Consider the following 16,693-nt stretch of genomic DNA (forward strand, 5'->3'; position numbering starts at 1 on the left):
GGAAAATAACAGCCTAAGTTTCCCCTGAGGTGAACTTCTCAGCATCCGAATAAGCAGCTTAGGGAGGTTATATGCTCAGAGAGCATCTCCAGCCCACGCTTGGCTGTGCCTTCTCTTCCATGAGTCAGACTGCCAAGGGCAATTATTGGATTTCCCTTCAAGGGCATGATGATGAAGGGCCATTCGGGGGCTTTGAGAACAAAGAGAGGCACTTTTAATTTAAAAATGGAAAGCCTCAAACTTAACTCCTGACACAGAGAAGAATCAACTAGCTAAAGCATGTAGATCTTAATAAAATAATAGGTCAAGATCTAATTGGATTGTGGGTCAACCCCCTAATAATTAGCCTTTGGAATGTGTGTAAAATTCATATTAATGACATCTCAACACAATTGTCAGAATTAAGATCTTCATGCAGGATCACTCTGCAACCTACTCTAGTTAAGACAGTAAAACTGGGGTCTCAACTTGGAAGCCCTGGCCTCCCTCTCATTCTGGTAGTTTCAATTACTCAAAGAGACAGTGACATTCTACCCATGGACTCTTGACAGCAGAGATAACTTAGAGCCTTTGAAAGAAGCCTATGAGATGTGTCCGGCTTGCATGCACAGCCTCCAGCTCTTAATAAACCCAAGGGTGTCCAGAGTAGCTTCTCAAAAAAAATGGCCTGTTGTCCATTTCAGAGTCACCATTTCATAGACAGACCTCATCTGAGCTGCTCTGCTCTGAAGAAGGAGGAAGAATTTGCATCTTCGTAAAGATCCCTCTTTTTAGGTACACCAGCCATAGAAGAGACAGCTGGTGGCTTCTATTTGAGACAGTTGCAGTAACACAGCCTTTGTCTTACGCAAACCTTTTCCTCAGCACAGTCATCTCTGGGGGCTTACTTACGTCAGCAGGTGAAAAGGGCAAACTTGCTTCTGTAGCCCTCGGAGGAACAGAGCCACTATCACTGGAGATATTCAGTGACTCCAAGTGGGAAGCTAAAGGAGGTGATAATGGAACAAATTATTTTTTTACACTTCCCTCCCACACATTGAAATCTCTAGCTAAAAATCACAGTGCAAGAGCCTGGGTGGGTGTCTTGCTAGCAATCCTTTGGCCCAACTTCTGGTTCAACCAACAGTACTGTGGTCCTTAAGGAAGACTAATTGGAAGTCTTTTTGGTTTCTTCCCTTCGTTTCAGCAGCCTCTTCAGTAAGCTAAAATTAGCCCGGGTAATTCCTTACATGCAATGCCATTGTGTGAAAATTTGCTTTCACAGACAGGATCTCATTTCAGCTTCAGAATATGAGTCAAGAAATGTCAACCTCACTTGACAGACAGGGACAACCAAGTGACTTGCCATGGGACACATCTGCTGAGTGGCAGGTTTAGAATTTGAGCCCTGATTCTGTGTCTAGCACACTTTCATTTGAAAAACTCACCATTTTCAAAGTAAAAATATGATGCTAACTCCCGGCCATCAGAAGACATCAACAGTGAGTGCAAGCGAAACACACTCAACACGTTTTACGCAAGTAGTTCAAGTGGCCAAAATCAGCACAACTTCCTTTTGCTGAAGAGGCAGTCAAATGTCAATCTGAAGGTAATGGGGAATTGGGCATGAGGCAAAATTTCTAAATATGCCAGGCCAAACACAATGGACCTGATGATTAATGGGCCAGCATGATTCACAGTGATTCTGAAACAGTCCCTTTTTTACAGACAGCATTTCATTTGGGAATCTCAGTAGAGAAAAAAAAAAAAATTCACAGTGGGAGGACTTCATCCCCAGAAAAGGCATTCTGATGCCAGAATTATAGACAAGTTGCATATAGAGGAGAGGGAGCTAAAATATCAGCAGATGGCAAACATCCGCCTGTGGCCCAGAAGAGGAAGTAGCGAATCGAATCAGCTGGCCTTCCTGATCAGAGCAGATGCAGCCCTTGGTAGGGTTAACCCCCAGGGACGGGATCACACGCCTCACATGTTCTCCCACATTTCTTTCTCTCCTGATACCCCCCAGACGAGCGCTGACCTGCACAACGACTGCACAGAGACCCACACGGGCACCTCAGCCTCTGCACCCCTGGCCGCGGGCATCTTCGCTCTAGCCCTGGAAGCAAAGTAAGGCCCAGAACACTTCTAATCACCTGTAAAAAGCTGCTTCCCCTTCTTTTTAAATAGCATACACTCTTTTCTGAATAATGGTTATAGAAGAAAAATACCAAAAATAATAAGTTCTCTTCCAGTTAACATCTCGAGGTAGGTTTCATGCACACTTGTCTTACAAAATTGGGATCTTAATTCACACACTATTCTATAAATTTTTTTAAGCCTTTTAAAAATTTATTTATTTTACTTTATTTTGCTTTACAATACTGTGTTGGTTTTGCCATACATCAACATGAATCCGCCACGGGTGTACACATGTTCCCAAGTCCTGAACCCCCCTCCTACCTCCCTCCCCATACCATCTCTCTGGGTCATCCCAGTGCACCAGCCCCAAGCATCCTGTATCCTGCATCGAACCTAGACTGGCCATTCATTTCTTATATGATATTATACATATTTCAATGCCATTTCCCCAAATCATCCCACCCTCTCCCTCTCCCACAGAGTCCAAAAGACTGTTCTATACATCTGTGTCTCTTTTGCTGTCTCACCTACAGGGTTATCGTTACCATCTTTCTAAATTCCATATATATGTGTTAGTATACTGTATTGGTGTTTTTCTTTCTGGCTTACTTCACTCTGTATAATCAGCTCCAGTTTCATCCACCTCATTAGAACTGATTCAAATGTATTTTTTTAATGGCTGAGTAATACTCCATTGTGTATATGTACCACAGCTTTCTTATCCATTCATCTGCTGATGGACATCTAGGTTGGTTCCATGTCTTCGCTATTATAAACAGTGCTGCGATGAACATTGGGGTACATGTGTCTCTTTCAATTCTGGTTTCCTCGGTGTGTATGCCCAGAAGTGGGATTGCTGGGTCATAAGGAAGTTCTATTTGCAGTTTTTTAAGGAATCTCCTCACTGTTCTCCATAGTGGCTGTACTAGTTTGCATTCCCACCAACAGTGTAAGAGGGTTTCCTTTTCTCCACACCCTCTCCAGCATTTATTGCTTGTAGACTTTTGGATTGCAGCCATTCTGACTGGTGTGAAATGGTACCTCATTGTGGTTTTGATTTGCATTTCTCTGATAATGAGTGATGTTGAACATCTTTTCATGTGTTTGTTAGCCATCCGTATGTCTTCTTTGGAAAAATGTCTATTTAGTTCTTTAGCCCATTTTTTTGGCTGGGTCGTTTATTTTCCTGGAATTGAGCTGCAGGAGTTGCTTGTATATTTTTGAGATTAGTTGTTTGTCAGTTGCTTCATTTGCTATTATTTTCTCCCATTCAGAAGGCTGTCTTTTCACCTTGCTTATAGTTTCCTTTGTTGTGCAGAAGCTTTTAATTTTAATTAGGTCCCATTTGTTTATTTTTGCTTTTATTTCCAATATTCTGGGAGGTGAGTCATAGAGGATCCTGCTGTGATTTATGTCGGAGAGTGTTTTGCCTATGTTCTCCTCTAGGAGTTTTATAGTTTCTGGTCTTACATTTAGATCTTTAATCCATTTTGAGTTTATTTTTGTGTGTGGTGTTAGAAAGTGTTCTAGTTTCATTCTTTTACAAGTGGTTGACCAGTTTTCCCAGCACCACTTGTTAAAGAGATCGTCTTTACTCCATTGTATATTCTTGCCTCCTTTGTCAAAGATAAGGTGTCCATAGGCATGTGGATTTATCTCTGGGCTTTCTTTTTTGTTCCATTGATCTATATTTCTGTCTTTGTGCCAGTACCACATTGTCTTGATGACTGTGCCTTTGTAGTAGAGCCTGAAGTCAGGCAGGCTGATTCCTCCAGTTCCATTCTTCTTTCTCAAGATTGCTTTGGCTATTCCAGGTTTTTTGTATTTCCATACAAATCTTGAAATTATTTGTTCTAGCTCTGTGAAAAATACCGCTGGTAGCTTGATAGGGATTGCATTGAATCTTGCTTTAGGTAGTACACTCATTTTCACCATATTGATTCTTCCAATCCATGAACATGGTATATTTCTCCATCTATTAGTGTCCTCTTTGATTTCTTTCAGTGTTTTATAGTTTTCTATATATAGGTCTTTAGTTTCTTTAGGTAGATATAGTCCTAAGTATTTTATTCTTTTTGTTGCAATGGTGAATGGAATTGTTTCCTTAATTTCTTTGTCTACTTTCTCATTGTTAGTGTATAGGAATGCAAGGGACTTCTGTGTGTTGATTTTATATCCTGCAACTTTACTATATTCATTGATTAGCTCTAGTAATTTTCTGGTGGAGTCTTTAGCGTTTTCTATGTAGAGGATCATGTCATCTGCAAACAGTGAGAGTTTTACTTCTTCTTTTCCAATTTGGATTCCTTTTATTTCCTTTTCTGCTCTGATTGCTGTGGCCAAAACTTCCAGAACTATGTTGAATAGTAGTGGTGAAAGTGGGAACCCTTGTCTTGTTCCTGACTTTAGGGGAAATGCTTTCAATTTTTCACCATTGAGGATAATGTTTGCTGTGGGTTTGTCATATATAGCTTTTATTATGTTGAGGTATGTTCCTTCTATTCCTGCTTTCTGGAGAGTTTTTATCATAAATGGATGTTGAATTTTGTCAAAGGCTTTCTCTGCATCTATTGAGATAATCATATGGCTTTTATTTTTCAATTTGTTAGTGTGGTGAATTACATTGATTGATTTGTGGATATTGAAGAATACTTGCATCCCTGGGATAAAGCCCACTTGGTCATGGTGTATGATCTTTTTAATGTGTTGTTGGATTCTGATTGCTAGAATTTTGTTAAGGATTTTTGCATTTCTGTTCATCAGTGATATTGGCCTATAGTTTTCTTTTTTTGTGGCATCTTTGTCAGGTTTTGGTATTATGGTGATGGTGGCCTCATAGAATGAGGAAGTTTACCTTCCTCTGCAATTTTCTGGAAGAGTTTGAGGAGGATAGGTGTTAGCTCTTCTCTAAATTTTTGGTAGAATTCAGCTGTGAAGCCATCTGTACCTGGGCTTTTGTTTGCTGGAAGATTTCTGATTACAGTTTCAATTTCTGTGCTTGTGATGGGTCTGTTAAGATTTTCTATTTCTTCCTGGTTCAGTTTTGGAAAGTTGTACTTTTCTAAGAATTTGTCCATTTCTTCCACATTGTCCATTTTATTGGTATATAATTGCTGATAGTAGTCTCTTATGATCCTTTGTATTTCTGTGTTGTCTGTTGTGATCTCTCCATTTTCATTTCTAATTTTATAGATTTGATTTTTCTCCCTTTCTTTCTTGATGAGTCTGGCTAATGGTTTGTCAATTTTATTTATCCTTTCAAAGAACCAGCTTCTGGCTTTGTTGATTTTTGCTGTGGTTTCTTTTGTTTCTTTTGCATTTATTTCTGCCCTAATTTTTAAGATTTCTTTCCTTCTACTAACCCTGGGGTTCTCCATTTCTTCCTTTTCTAGTTGCTTTATGTGTAGAGTTAGGTTATTTATTTGACTTTTTTCTTGTTTCTTGAGGTATGCCTGTATTGCTATGAACTTTCCCCTTAGCACTGCTTTTATAGTGTCCCACAGGTTTTGGGTTGTTGTGTTTTCATTTTCATTCATTTCTATGCATCTTTTGGTTTCTTTTTTGATTTCTTCTGTGATTTGTTGGTTATTCAGAAGCATGTTGTTCAGCCTCCATATGTTGGGATTTTTAGTAGTTTTTCTCCTATTATTGAGATCTAGTCTTACTGCATTATGGTCAGAAAAGATGCTTGGAATGATTTCAAATTTTGAATTTACCAAGGCTAGATTTATGGCCCAGGATGTGATCTATCCTGGAGAAGGTTCTATGAGTACTTGAGGAAAAGGTGAAATTCATTGTTTTGGGGTGAAACGTCCTATAGATATCAATTAGGTCTAACTGGTCTATTGTATCATTTAAAGTTTGTGTTTCTTTGTTAATTTTCTGTTTAGTTGATCTATCCATAGGTGTGAGTGGGGTATTAAAGTCTCCCACTATTATTGTGTTACTGTTAATTTCCCCTTTCATACTTGTTAGCATTTGTCTTACATATTGCAATGCTCCTATGTTGGGTGCATATATATTTATAATTGTTATATCTTCTTCTTGGATTGATCTTTTGATCATTATGTAGTATCCTTCTTTGTCTCTTTTCACAGCCTTTGTTTTAAAGTCTATTTTATCTGACATGAGTATTGCCACTCCTGCTTTCTTTTGGTCTCTATTTGCATGGAATATCTTTTTCCAGCCCTTCACTTTCAGTCTGTATGTGTCCCTTGTTTTGAGGTGGGTCTCTTGTAGAGAACATATATAGGGGTCCTGTTTTTGTATCCATTCAGCCAGTCTTTGTCTTTTGGTTGGGGCATTCAACCCATTTATGTTTAAGGTATTGAAAAGTATGATCCCATTGCCATTTACTTTATTGTTTTGGGTTCTGGTTTATACACCGTTTTTGTGTTTCCTGTCTAGAGAATATCATTTAGCATTTGTTGAAGAGCTGGTTTGGTGATGCTGAATTCTCTCAGCTTTTGCTTGTCTGTGAAGCTTTTGATTTCTCCTTCGTATTTGAATGAGATCCTTGCTGGGTACAGTAATCTGGGCTGTAGGTTATTTTCTTTCATCACTTTAAGTATGTCTTGCCATTCCCTCCTGGCCTGAAGAGTTTCTATTGAAAGATCTGCTGTTATCCTTATGGGAATCCCCTTGTGTGTTATTTGTTGTTTTTCCCTTGCTGCTTTTTAAATATTTGTTCTTTGTGTTTGATCTTTGTTAATTTGATTAATATGTGTCTTGGGGTGTTTTGCCTTGGGTTTATCCTCTTTGGGATTCTCTGGGTTTCTCGGACTTGGGTGCTTATTTCCTTCCCCATTTTAGGGAAGTTTTCAACTATTATCTCCTCAAGTATTTTCTCATGGTCTTTCTTTTTGTCTTCTTCCTCTGGGACTCCTATAATTCGAATGTTGGAGCATTTCATATTGTCCTGGAGGTCTCTGAGATTGTCCTCATTTCTTTTCATTCATTTTGCTTTTTTTCCTCTCTGATTCATTTATTTCTATGATTCTATCTTCTACTTCACTAATCCTATCTTCTGCCTCCGTTATTCTACTATTTGTTGCCTCCAGAGTGTTTTTGATCTCATTTATCGCATTATTCATCATATATTGACTCTTTTTTTATTTCTTCTAGGTCCTTGTTAAACCTTTCTTGCATCTTCTCAATCCTTGTCTCCAGGCTATTTATCTGTGATTCCATTTTGATTTCAAGGTCTTGGATCATTTTCACTATCATTATTTGGAATTCTTTATCAAGTAGATTCCCTGTCTCTTCCTCTTTTGTTTGGTTTGGTGGGCATTTATTCTGTTCCTTTACCTGCTGGGTATTCCTCTGTCTCTTCATCTTGGTTATATTGCAGCATTTGGAGTGGCCTTTCTGTATTCTCACAGTTTGTGGAGTTCTCTTTATTGTGGAGTTTCCTTGCTGTGGATGAGGTTGTATCAGTGGCTTGTCAAGGTTTCTTGGTTAGGGAAGCTTGTGTTGGTGTTCTGGTGGGTGGAGCTGGATTTCTTCTCTCTGGAGTGCAAAGAAGTGTCCAGTAATGAGTTATGAGATGTTAATGGTTTTGGAGTAACTTTGGGCAGCTTGTATATTGAAGCTCAGGGTTGTGTTCCTGTGTTGCTGGAGAATTTTCATGGTATGTCTTGCTCTGGAACTTGTTGGCCCTTGGGTGGTGCTTGGTTTCAGTGTAGGTATGGAGGCATTTGATGAGCTCCTATCGATTAATGTTCCCTGGAGTCAGGAGTTCTATGATGTTCTCAGGATTTGGACTTAAGCCTCCTGCTTCTGGTTTTCATTCTTATTTTTACAGTAGTCTCAAGACTTCTCCTTCTATACAGCACCATTGATAAAACATCTAGGTTAAAGATGAAAAGTTTCTCTGCAGTGAGGGACACCCGGAGAGGTTCACAGTGTTACATGGAGAAGAGAAGAGGGAGGAGGGAGTTAGAGGTGACCCGAATGAGATGAGGTGGAATCAAAAGAGGAGAGAGCAAGCTAGCCAGTAATCACTTCCTGATGTGCGCTCCACAGTCTGGACCACTCAGAGATGTTCATGGAGTTATACAGAGACGAGAAGAGGGAGGAAGGCGACAGAGGTGGCCAGGAGGGTAAAAGGGGAGAATGAAAAGGAGAGAGACAGATCCAACCAGTAATCAGATGGTGTGTTCTCCACCATCTGGAACACACAGAGATTCACAGAGTTGGGTAGAGAAGAGAAGGGGGAGGGAGGAGACAGAGGCAACCTGGTGGAAAAAATGGAGAGTCTAAAGAAGGAGAGAGCAGTCAAGCCAGTAATCTCACTCTCCAGTAAAAATAGGTACTGAAGATTGGGTTTTTGAAGGTACAAAACTGATAACAAATACCAAAAAGCAAAGATTAAAAATCTAGAGTAGAGGTTGGATTTTCAAAAACACAATATTAAAGCAAAGAAGAAGAAGGAAAAAAAAAGTCACAAGAATTATTAAAATATATATATATATGAAGTTTGCTTTAAAAATAGTCTCTTTTTTTGAAAAGTAACAGTAGGTTATAAAAATGAAAATTAAAGGAGTAATAGAGGACTTAAAAATGTTTTTAATTAAAAAAAAGAAAAAGAAAGAGAAAAAGAATGATCGTTAAAATAGTAAAGATATATCTAGGACTTTCTCTGGTGTTTTGGGCAGTGTGGGATCGGTTCATTTTCGGATAGTTCCTTGGTCCGGCTTATATTTCTCAAGATTTATAGGTCCCTTCCTATGTAGTCGGTACTACAGGGTTTTAATCTATTGCACCTGTCATTTCCAAGGTGGTTCCCTCTGTTTTAGCTTCTTGCTGGTCTGTTCAGTGTCTGATTTCCACCCTGACACAAGGGGGGCGGTGGTGGACACTTTTTTTTAGGCTCACTTATTCAGTCGCGCTGTGGGGAGGGAGAGGTGCTGCAAACAAATAACACTAGCATGTGCCCGCAGTGTCCCAGCCACGCTGGGCCTGCCACCACTCACGGTGCACACAGCTCAGGCTCTAGGTTGCTCCTCCGGGAACTGTCTGAGGCCGGCCCTGGGCTGCATGCACCTCCCAGGTCTAAGCCGCTCAGGCTCAGCCACTCATGTAGTCCTCAGAGGCGCAGCCTCGGCTGGGCCTGTGTTTTGTGCCCTTGCCAGGTCCGAGTAGCTCAGGTGTTTGGCGAGCGTGGTCGCTGTGACTTATCGCCTCTCCCGTGCCGGCTGCTCAGTTTTCTGGGTGTACAGCTGGCGCACCTTCTCAGGCGGATGGTGACTGTCCAGGACCCCAAGAAGTCTTAGTTAGCAAAGAAGCCTGCTTGCAGTTTGGTGGATAATGTCTCTCTGGGGCTGTGATGGCCCCCTTCGGGCCCTTCTGGCTCTGGCTGCCTGTCACTGGAGGGGGATGATCTGCAGCTGGCTAATTCTGTTCCATCCTTTGTTCTGTGTGTGGTCCTGGCGGTGTCTTCTGTTAGAGGTTTTCATGGTAGCTATCCCACAGTCTGGTTTGTTAGCCCAAGTTAGTTCGATCTGGTTACCCTCGGGGCATTCGGGCTGATCCTTAAAAAGCAATGCAGCCCATGCCTCCCTGCCCAGCCCCCGCTTGCTCGCGGAGGATGCAGGCATATGCGCTGCTTCTCCTCTGGGGGAGTTACCATTGGGCTTGTAATCTGTGGGTTTTAATTATTTATTTATTTTCCCCCCCTGTTATGTTGCCGTTTTGCTTCTAAGGCTCACCACAGACTTGGCAGTGAAAATGTTTCCTGGTGTTTGGAAACTTCTCTCTTTTTAAGACTCCCTTCCCAGGACGGAGCTCCCTCCCTACCTCTTTTGTCTCTTTTTTTTGTCTTTTATATTTTTTCTTACCTCTTTTCAAAGACAATGAGCTGCTTTTCTGGGTGCCTGATGTCCTCTGCCAGCATTCAGAAGTTGTTTTGTGGAATTTACTCAGCATTTAAATGCTCTTTTGATGAATTTGTGAGGGAAAAAGTGGTCTCCCATCCTATTCCTCCGCCATCTTAGGACCACCCTCTATGCTGTAAATTTTTTAGTCCGTCTATATTAAGAGCACTTTCTCACATCCAAATCAATCTTCCCTGACCTTTAGAAACACATGCCCTCCTCCCACTCAGCTCTAAGGCCTTCTCACTTCAGGTTATTCCCACCGAGACAGACTTTGGCCAGATAGTCTCCTGTGGGTAGTATTAGGAATAACATGTTTTAAAAACTATCCCTTTTCTTTTTAGGTTATATAAGCCCAGTCGTAGAACTCACAAAACACATCAGGGGACATAAGAATTAAAAACAGGACTTTTATCTTTTTTGTAGTATACCATTCAGTTCAGTTCAGTTCAGTTCAGTCGCTCAGTGGTGTCTGACTCTTTGTGACCCCATGAGTCACAGCACACCAGGCCTCCCTGTCCATCACCAACTCCCAGAGTTTACTCAGACTCACGTCCATCGAGTCAGTGATGCCATCCAGCCATCTCATCCTCTGTTGTCCTCTTCTCCTCCTGCACCCAATCCCTCCCAGCATCAGGGTCTTTTCCAATGAGTCAACTCTTCGCATCAGGTGGCCAAAGTACTGAAGTTTCAGCTTTAGCATCATTCCTTCCAAAGAAATCCCAGGGCTGATCTCCTTTAGAATAGACTGGTTGGATCTCCTTGCAGTCCAAGGGACTCTCAAGAGTCTTCTCCAACACCACAGTTCAAAAGCATCAATTCTTCGGCGCTCAGCCTTCTTCACAGTCCAACTCTCACATCCATACATGACCACTGGTAAAACCATAGCCTTGACTAGATGGACCTTAGTCGGCAAAGTAATATCTCTGCTTCTGAATATACTATCTAAGTTGGTCATAACTTTTCTTCCAAGGAGTAAGCGTCTTTTAATTTTATGGCTGCAATCACCATCTGCAGTGATTTTGGAGCCCAAAAAGATAGTCTGACACTGTTTCCACTGTTCTCCCATCTATTTCCCATGAAGTGATGGGACTGGATGCCATGATCTTCGTTTTCTGAATGTTGAGCTTTAGGCCAACTTTTTCACTCTCTACTTTCACTTTCATCAGGAGGCTTTTTAGTTCCTCTTCACTTTCTGCCATAAGGGTGGTGTCATCTGTATATCTGAGGTTATTGATATTTCTCCCGGCAATCTTGATTCCAGCTTGTGTTTCTTCCAGTCCAGCGTTTCTCATGATGTACTCTGCATAGAAGTTAAAGAAGCAGGGTAACAATATACAGCCTTGATGTACTCCTTTTCCTATTTGGAAGCAGTCTGTTGTTCCATGTTCAGTTCTAACTGCTGCTTCCTGTCCTGCATATATATACCATTATATAAATGCAAATCTTACTGAAGCCATTCATGCTTAAACACCCTTGTCCATTGATATCAGTTACTGTTTCTGATAATTTCCTTAAGATAAACATTTACAACTGAAATTTTGGTGTCAAAGGGAATGCATGCTTTAATGATCTTGATACATATTGTCAAGTTAGTCTAGAAAGACTGTACCATTTTATATTCCCATCAGCAATATACATGTGAAAGTGTCAGTTTCCTAAAGCCTTACCAAACCTATATTTATTATCTTTTAAAATGTTTGCTACTTTGATAGGTGAAAATGGCATCTCGTCTTTATATGCTTTTATTTTATTACTAATAAAGCTCAATATTTTATGTTCTTTTGCCATTTATCATCTGTGATTGCTGTTTATGACCTTGATTTTGTTTTATGGTCTTAGTTAGAAAAGCTACTGATGCTCAGTTAGTTGACATTTACCTTTTAATTTTATTTACATGTAATTTTTAATTTAATGAAGTTACTATGTATACAGTTACCTTTATCAGTCTCTAAGTTCTTTTTTTTTTTTTTCCTTTTTTTATGCTCAGGAAAATCCTTGCAACCCCAAAGTATATAAATATACATTTATGTGTCTTTTATTAGATATTTATTTTCTAAATCCCCCTGGAATTTATTTTAGCGTATGCTACCAAATAGGGATTTAGCAACATTTCCCCTTCAAAATAGTTATTCAATAGTCTAATACTTAATACAGAGGAAAAATCGTCTGTCTCACACTGTATGCCCACACCTTTTTATTCATCCTTATTTCTGCTTTCTGATGTTGTGTGGTGAGAAATCTTTAAATGTTAAGTCGGGTGCTATGGTTGAGTGATAGAGGAAGTGTTTAAACTTACAGATTACTATTATCCTTCCTAATAAACAGGTTATCCTAGAATACCATCCATCTTCTCTACAGAGAAGACAAAGCAGTCCCCTCAAGCCATGTTCAGTAGATGAGGTTCATGGTAGCAGAAGAACAGAACGCCTTGGCCTGGGCCATAGCTGGAAAAGATGTGCACTTGCTAGAGAGCCAGCATCACTCCAGGAGCCCTGGGACCACCTGTGGAGTTGCGGTTTAGTCTCTGGTATCTCAATTATGATGCCACGGCAGCTAAGCAAGACAGGCTGAGTAAGGCTAGTACCAAAGCCTACCTACTTGGAGGAGCTGGAAAGGTATCTGATTAGGGAAGAGCAAATCCAGATGCTCAGTCAGAAGCAAGCAAATCTGAAGCTCTTGGGTCCAGCAGAAAAGCTGTGCTCAGAATCTGAGCTCAGTTTTAATAGGTAGAGGATGGACAGAGAGCAAAGTCTCAGGCACAAGCGAAGACTAGCATCGGCAGCCCCAAACCACACATAAGGGAAGATCATCTAAGCAGTGAAGAGGGCAGGGAACACATGGCCTCAAGTCCCAGGCATGCCACTAGCTATGTGACCTTAGGCAAATTAACCTCCAATTGAGTGCTCGATTTATCACTTATAAAATAGAGGGGCCAGATCAGGTCTTTTTTTTTTCTAGCCTTTTCCTTTTAAAAGGATTCTCCAATTTGAAATTGAAGGTGTCAGCTTATACAGATCATCTAACATGAATTGCTGAGATTGGTGGGAAGAGGTCCAGAGTGGAAGAAGTAAAATCTTATGAAGGCAAGTAGTTACACAGGTGGTGAAAAAAAGATCGTGTCATTTATGACTTTAGGATATAAGTTTTAGCTCCAGGGAGCTTTTAGAAGAAAACTATCCTTAAAAATCTTGTCTTCCCTATCCAACACCTATCAGATGCTTACAAATAGAGCCAGCCAGACCTAACCATCTTGTCTAGTGACCAGAATAGGAGAAACATTCATCTAACTGAACAGATGTAATGTTATTTTGACTAAGAACTGAAATTTTAAAATTGTCATATCTGATTTCTAAAATTTCAAACCTCCTCTTACAGTATAAAGAGAAAATTATCTAAGGATGATCTAGCCTCATTAATCTCAGCTAATTCCTAATGGATCACTTTATACAGCAGGGGCTCCACAGATTGTTACAAAACATATGAGGTCCAAGAACTTTTTTGCAACTAGATGCAGAAATGTTTTAAGAGTGTGTGTCTGGCATTTTGGGGAGAATCGTTTGCGGTTCCATCAGATTCTTATGCTGCTCATGATTTAAGAGACATTAAGAGTATGATCTCGCTGGTGTATGTAATAAGAATTTAATTCCTTTAATTTTGATTCAGTCATCAGTAAGATGGACATAATCTATCTTAACATTTATAAACTTCCTGCCAAAGTACATACAAATATTGAGATGTCTGTTCTCAGATGGACAATTTGCTCTGCTCTATTCAGTTGTCTATACCAGATGCCTAATTTTACTTCAGAAAATCTGAATGCCAGAATTTCTAGAAAAGTCCTAGACAAACATGATTGGGAGAATCATTTAACCATGTGTTCTAACAACTATGGAGAATGAAGAACAACTCTGGGCTAAATTTATCATCAATAACAGCATTCAGCATTTATCAGGCTACTACTATCGGCCATAACCTGTGCTAATCTCTTTATATACAATGCTAATTCTAATTCTTACAACATCCTTGTGACATATAAATTATTAATTGCATTTTATTAAGGATGAAACTGAGGCTTAGAGAGGTTGGGAAATGTAACCAAGAAATGACTAAAATCTTTAATGTCCAGGCTTACCTAGTTGTGATTAGAGGCTAAACCATGTAGCCTCTAAGACTTTTTCATTTTAGAATTTTGTCTCCAGAATACTTTACCTACATTTTCCTAATTAGAAGCAATGCTTAATTTCAATGTTTAATTCCAAAGCCCTTATTTTCTGTAAACATATCCTTGATTAGCAACCCAATGCAGATTTTTAAAAATTTAATTATTGTGGATGCCATTGATGAGCGAGATGCTAATTAACAGAGGAAGGCTGTCAGGAAAGAGAGGCACTGCTGTTAGAAGAAGGTCCTTTTCACGTTATGAAATGCAATCACTCAAATGGAAAATAACTGTTAGAGAAATTGCCTTAATTTTCCTAACTGCCTGACAATGAAGCCTCTTTGGATATTTTGCAAAGAATAGGTAAAAGAAAATAATCAAAAATAAAACAAAACCTGCAAGTGAATAAAAACCAATGCTCTAACTATAGAAATCTGCTTCGTGTTTGATTAGAATCATTATCAAGACCATGACTTTTACCTCCTTGGTACCTACCCTCATCCCAACACACACACACACACACACACACACACACACACACACACACACACACACACACGAGAGTCCAGGGGGGTAAACTGGCATGAGGCCCACAGACTGCCTCAGTGAGTCCCCCTTTGGTAAGAAGCTTTTACCTAAAACTCCTTTTAAAAGACTAGAAGGAAGCAAGAATTTCAATAACATGCTATATAGGCCAGAATTAGTTTCCACATGGAGAAAACAGCCATTTTCCCTCAGCTAGTTAATTATTTGTCAACGTGGGATGGCCAATGTGGATACGAGATCTACAATGAAGGATAATATATATGATCCTGGGCAGATTGGACGTCAGACTGTCATACTCGACCTCTCATCTTAGAGGTGAGTCCATTCAGGCCCAGGGAGATGAAGTGGCTTGCTTAAGGTCACACAGGTCCTTGGTAATAGAATAGAATTTAATGTGCTTTTTACTACTCCCTATTCTGACGCCATGATTCTGACCCCAGTGACTTCTAATTACCTTAATTAGGTAGATACTTGTATTCTTTCTTTCAACTCCTATTATTATAGCTGTAACACAAAACTGGCTAGACAGCTTTTTCAGATATAAAATCCCTCCCTACCCTTAGGTATTTTGGCTCAGTAAGTTCAGAGTGGGACTCAAGAATTTTCATTATTTACAAGTGCGCCAGGTGATTATGATGCAAGCAGCCTTGAACCTTGGAGAATCACTGAACTAGAGTCTTTCCAAGGGTTCCACCAGTCACTCCCTGGGTTGAAGCATGCCATTTGCCAGGAGCTCAGCTGAGCAGAGAGAGGGCATATTAAGCTGCTAGGTGTCAGAGCAGCTTTAAAGTAACACACCAAAAATGAGAGAGTTAAGCCTTCAATCACTTACCACGATGGTATAAGCCAGAGAAAACACCAACTTTCCCTGTTCCATTTCCCCCCACCCTCTCCCATGGAAAGGTGCACCAGCTGAAGGTCAGGTTAAAAGTATGGACATGGGGGCTTGTTGTCTCACTGTTGAGGGAGCCAATGCAAGCCTCTGATAGTTTCCTGGACTCTGGGATAGGGTGGGGGTGAGGGGGGAGGCTGGGAGTGGAGAAGTCCTGGGCACTGAGTCAGAGTGGGGAGAGGTATTTTCAAGGTTTCCCCCTCTTCCGCCCATCAGGAAGCCTTGGCCAAGGTGCCCATGACCTCAGATAAGAAGGCCCAGGAATGTAAATATGCAAAGAGCTTGCTGGGAGAGGAGGACTGGAGTCCTTGACTACTACAGCTTCCTTCAGAGAGGGTGATGCGTGGGCTTGGCACCCAGGCTGGCATGCAGAGGGCAGCGTGCCCACCAGGCCACAGACTTTGTAAAGCTTCTTATGAGGACTGGGATTTCAACAAGGAGCAGACTCCTCCATGTTTAGGAGCGTGCACTGCCCCCTGTTGTCACTAAGGGATTGTTAAACCAGTCCATGACCAGCTCTGGGGAGACAACACCCAACTGAGCCAGACTCCCCTGTTGGCTGTTTCACAACCTAGTGGCAAGATAGAACCCTGGAGGATGCAACGTAGGCATTTCTTTATCTAAATAAGGCTTGACTGGCCTGATAGGAACAATGTAGGTCTCAGAGCTAAGGAAAGGCCTGAGACCATGAAAGACTTCTAATGACTAACGGCAGTAAGTTTTAAAATTGTATTTAAGGCTAGTTAACACTTAGACACGTTCAACCATCCAACCAGCTAATATTTACCCAGCAAACACCCTGTGCCTGGCATTCTTCTGAGTGGTTGGTGCACATCAGAGAACAAGAAGGATAAAAATCTCAGCCCTTTTCATTGCTGATTCTAGGATGGGAGACAGATGCTAATAACACACAAAACAAATGAGTTGCTCAGTATGTTAGAAGATGATAAGCAGTATAAAAGAAAAACAATGCACAGCAAGATAAGAGAGCACAGGAGTATTATGGGGGAGTTGAAATCTTAAATAAGGTGATCAGGGACGGCTTTGTCTTCATTATTAACAGACTCAACACGCCCATGCACCTCTGATTTATCCTTA

At 40.6% G+C, this 16,693-nt stretch overlaps 1 protein-coding gene across 1 annotated transcript in view; it reads left to right on the top strand.

Annotated features, from left to right (window-relative positions):
* PCSK1 (proprotein convertase subtilisin/kexin type 1) overlaps nucleotides 1-16,693 on the top strand; it is a 52,325-nt gene that overhangs the window by 23,363 nt on the left and 12,269 nt on the right. Inside the window, exon 9 of the mRNA XM_005683449.3 lies at nucleotides 2,009-2,109. Within this exon, the coding sequence (XP_005683506.2) occupies nucleotides 2,009-2,109 (101 nt within the window). The remainder of the gene's footprint in view (nucleotides 1-2,008; nucleotides 2,110-16,693) is intronic.

The sequence above is a fragment of the Capra hircus genome, chromosome 7 (genome assembly GCF_001704415.2).
Source record: "Capra hircus breed San Clemente chromosome 7, ASM170441v1, whole genome shotgun sequence".
NCBI classification, from domain to species: domain Eukaryota; kingdom Metazoa; phylum Chordata; class Mammalia; order Artiodactyla; family Bovidae; genus Capra; species Capra hircus.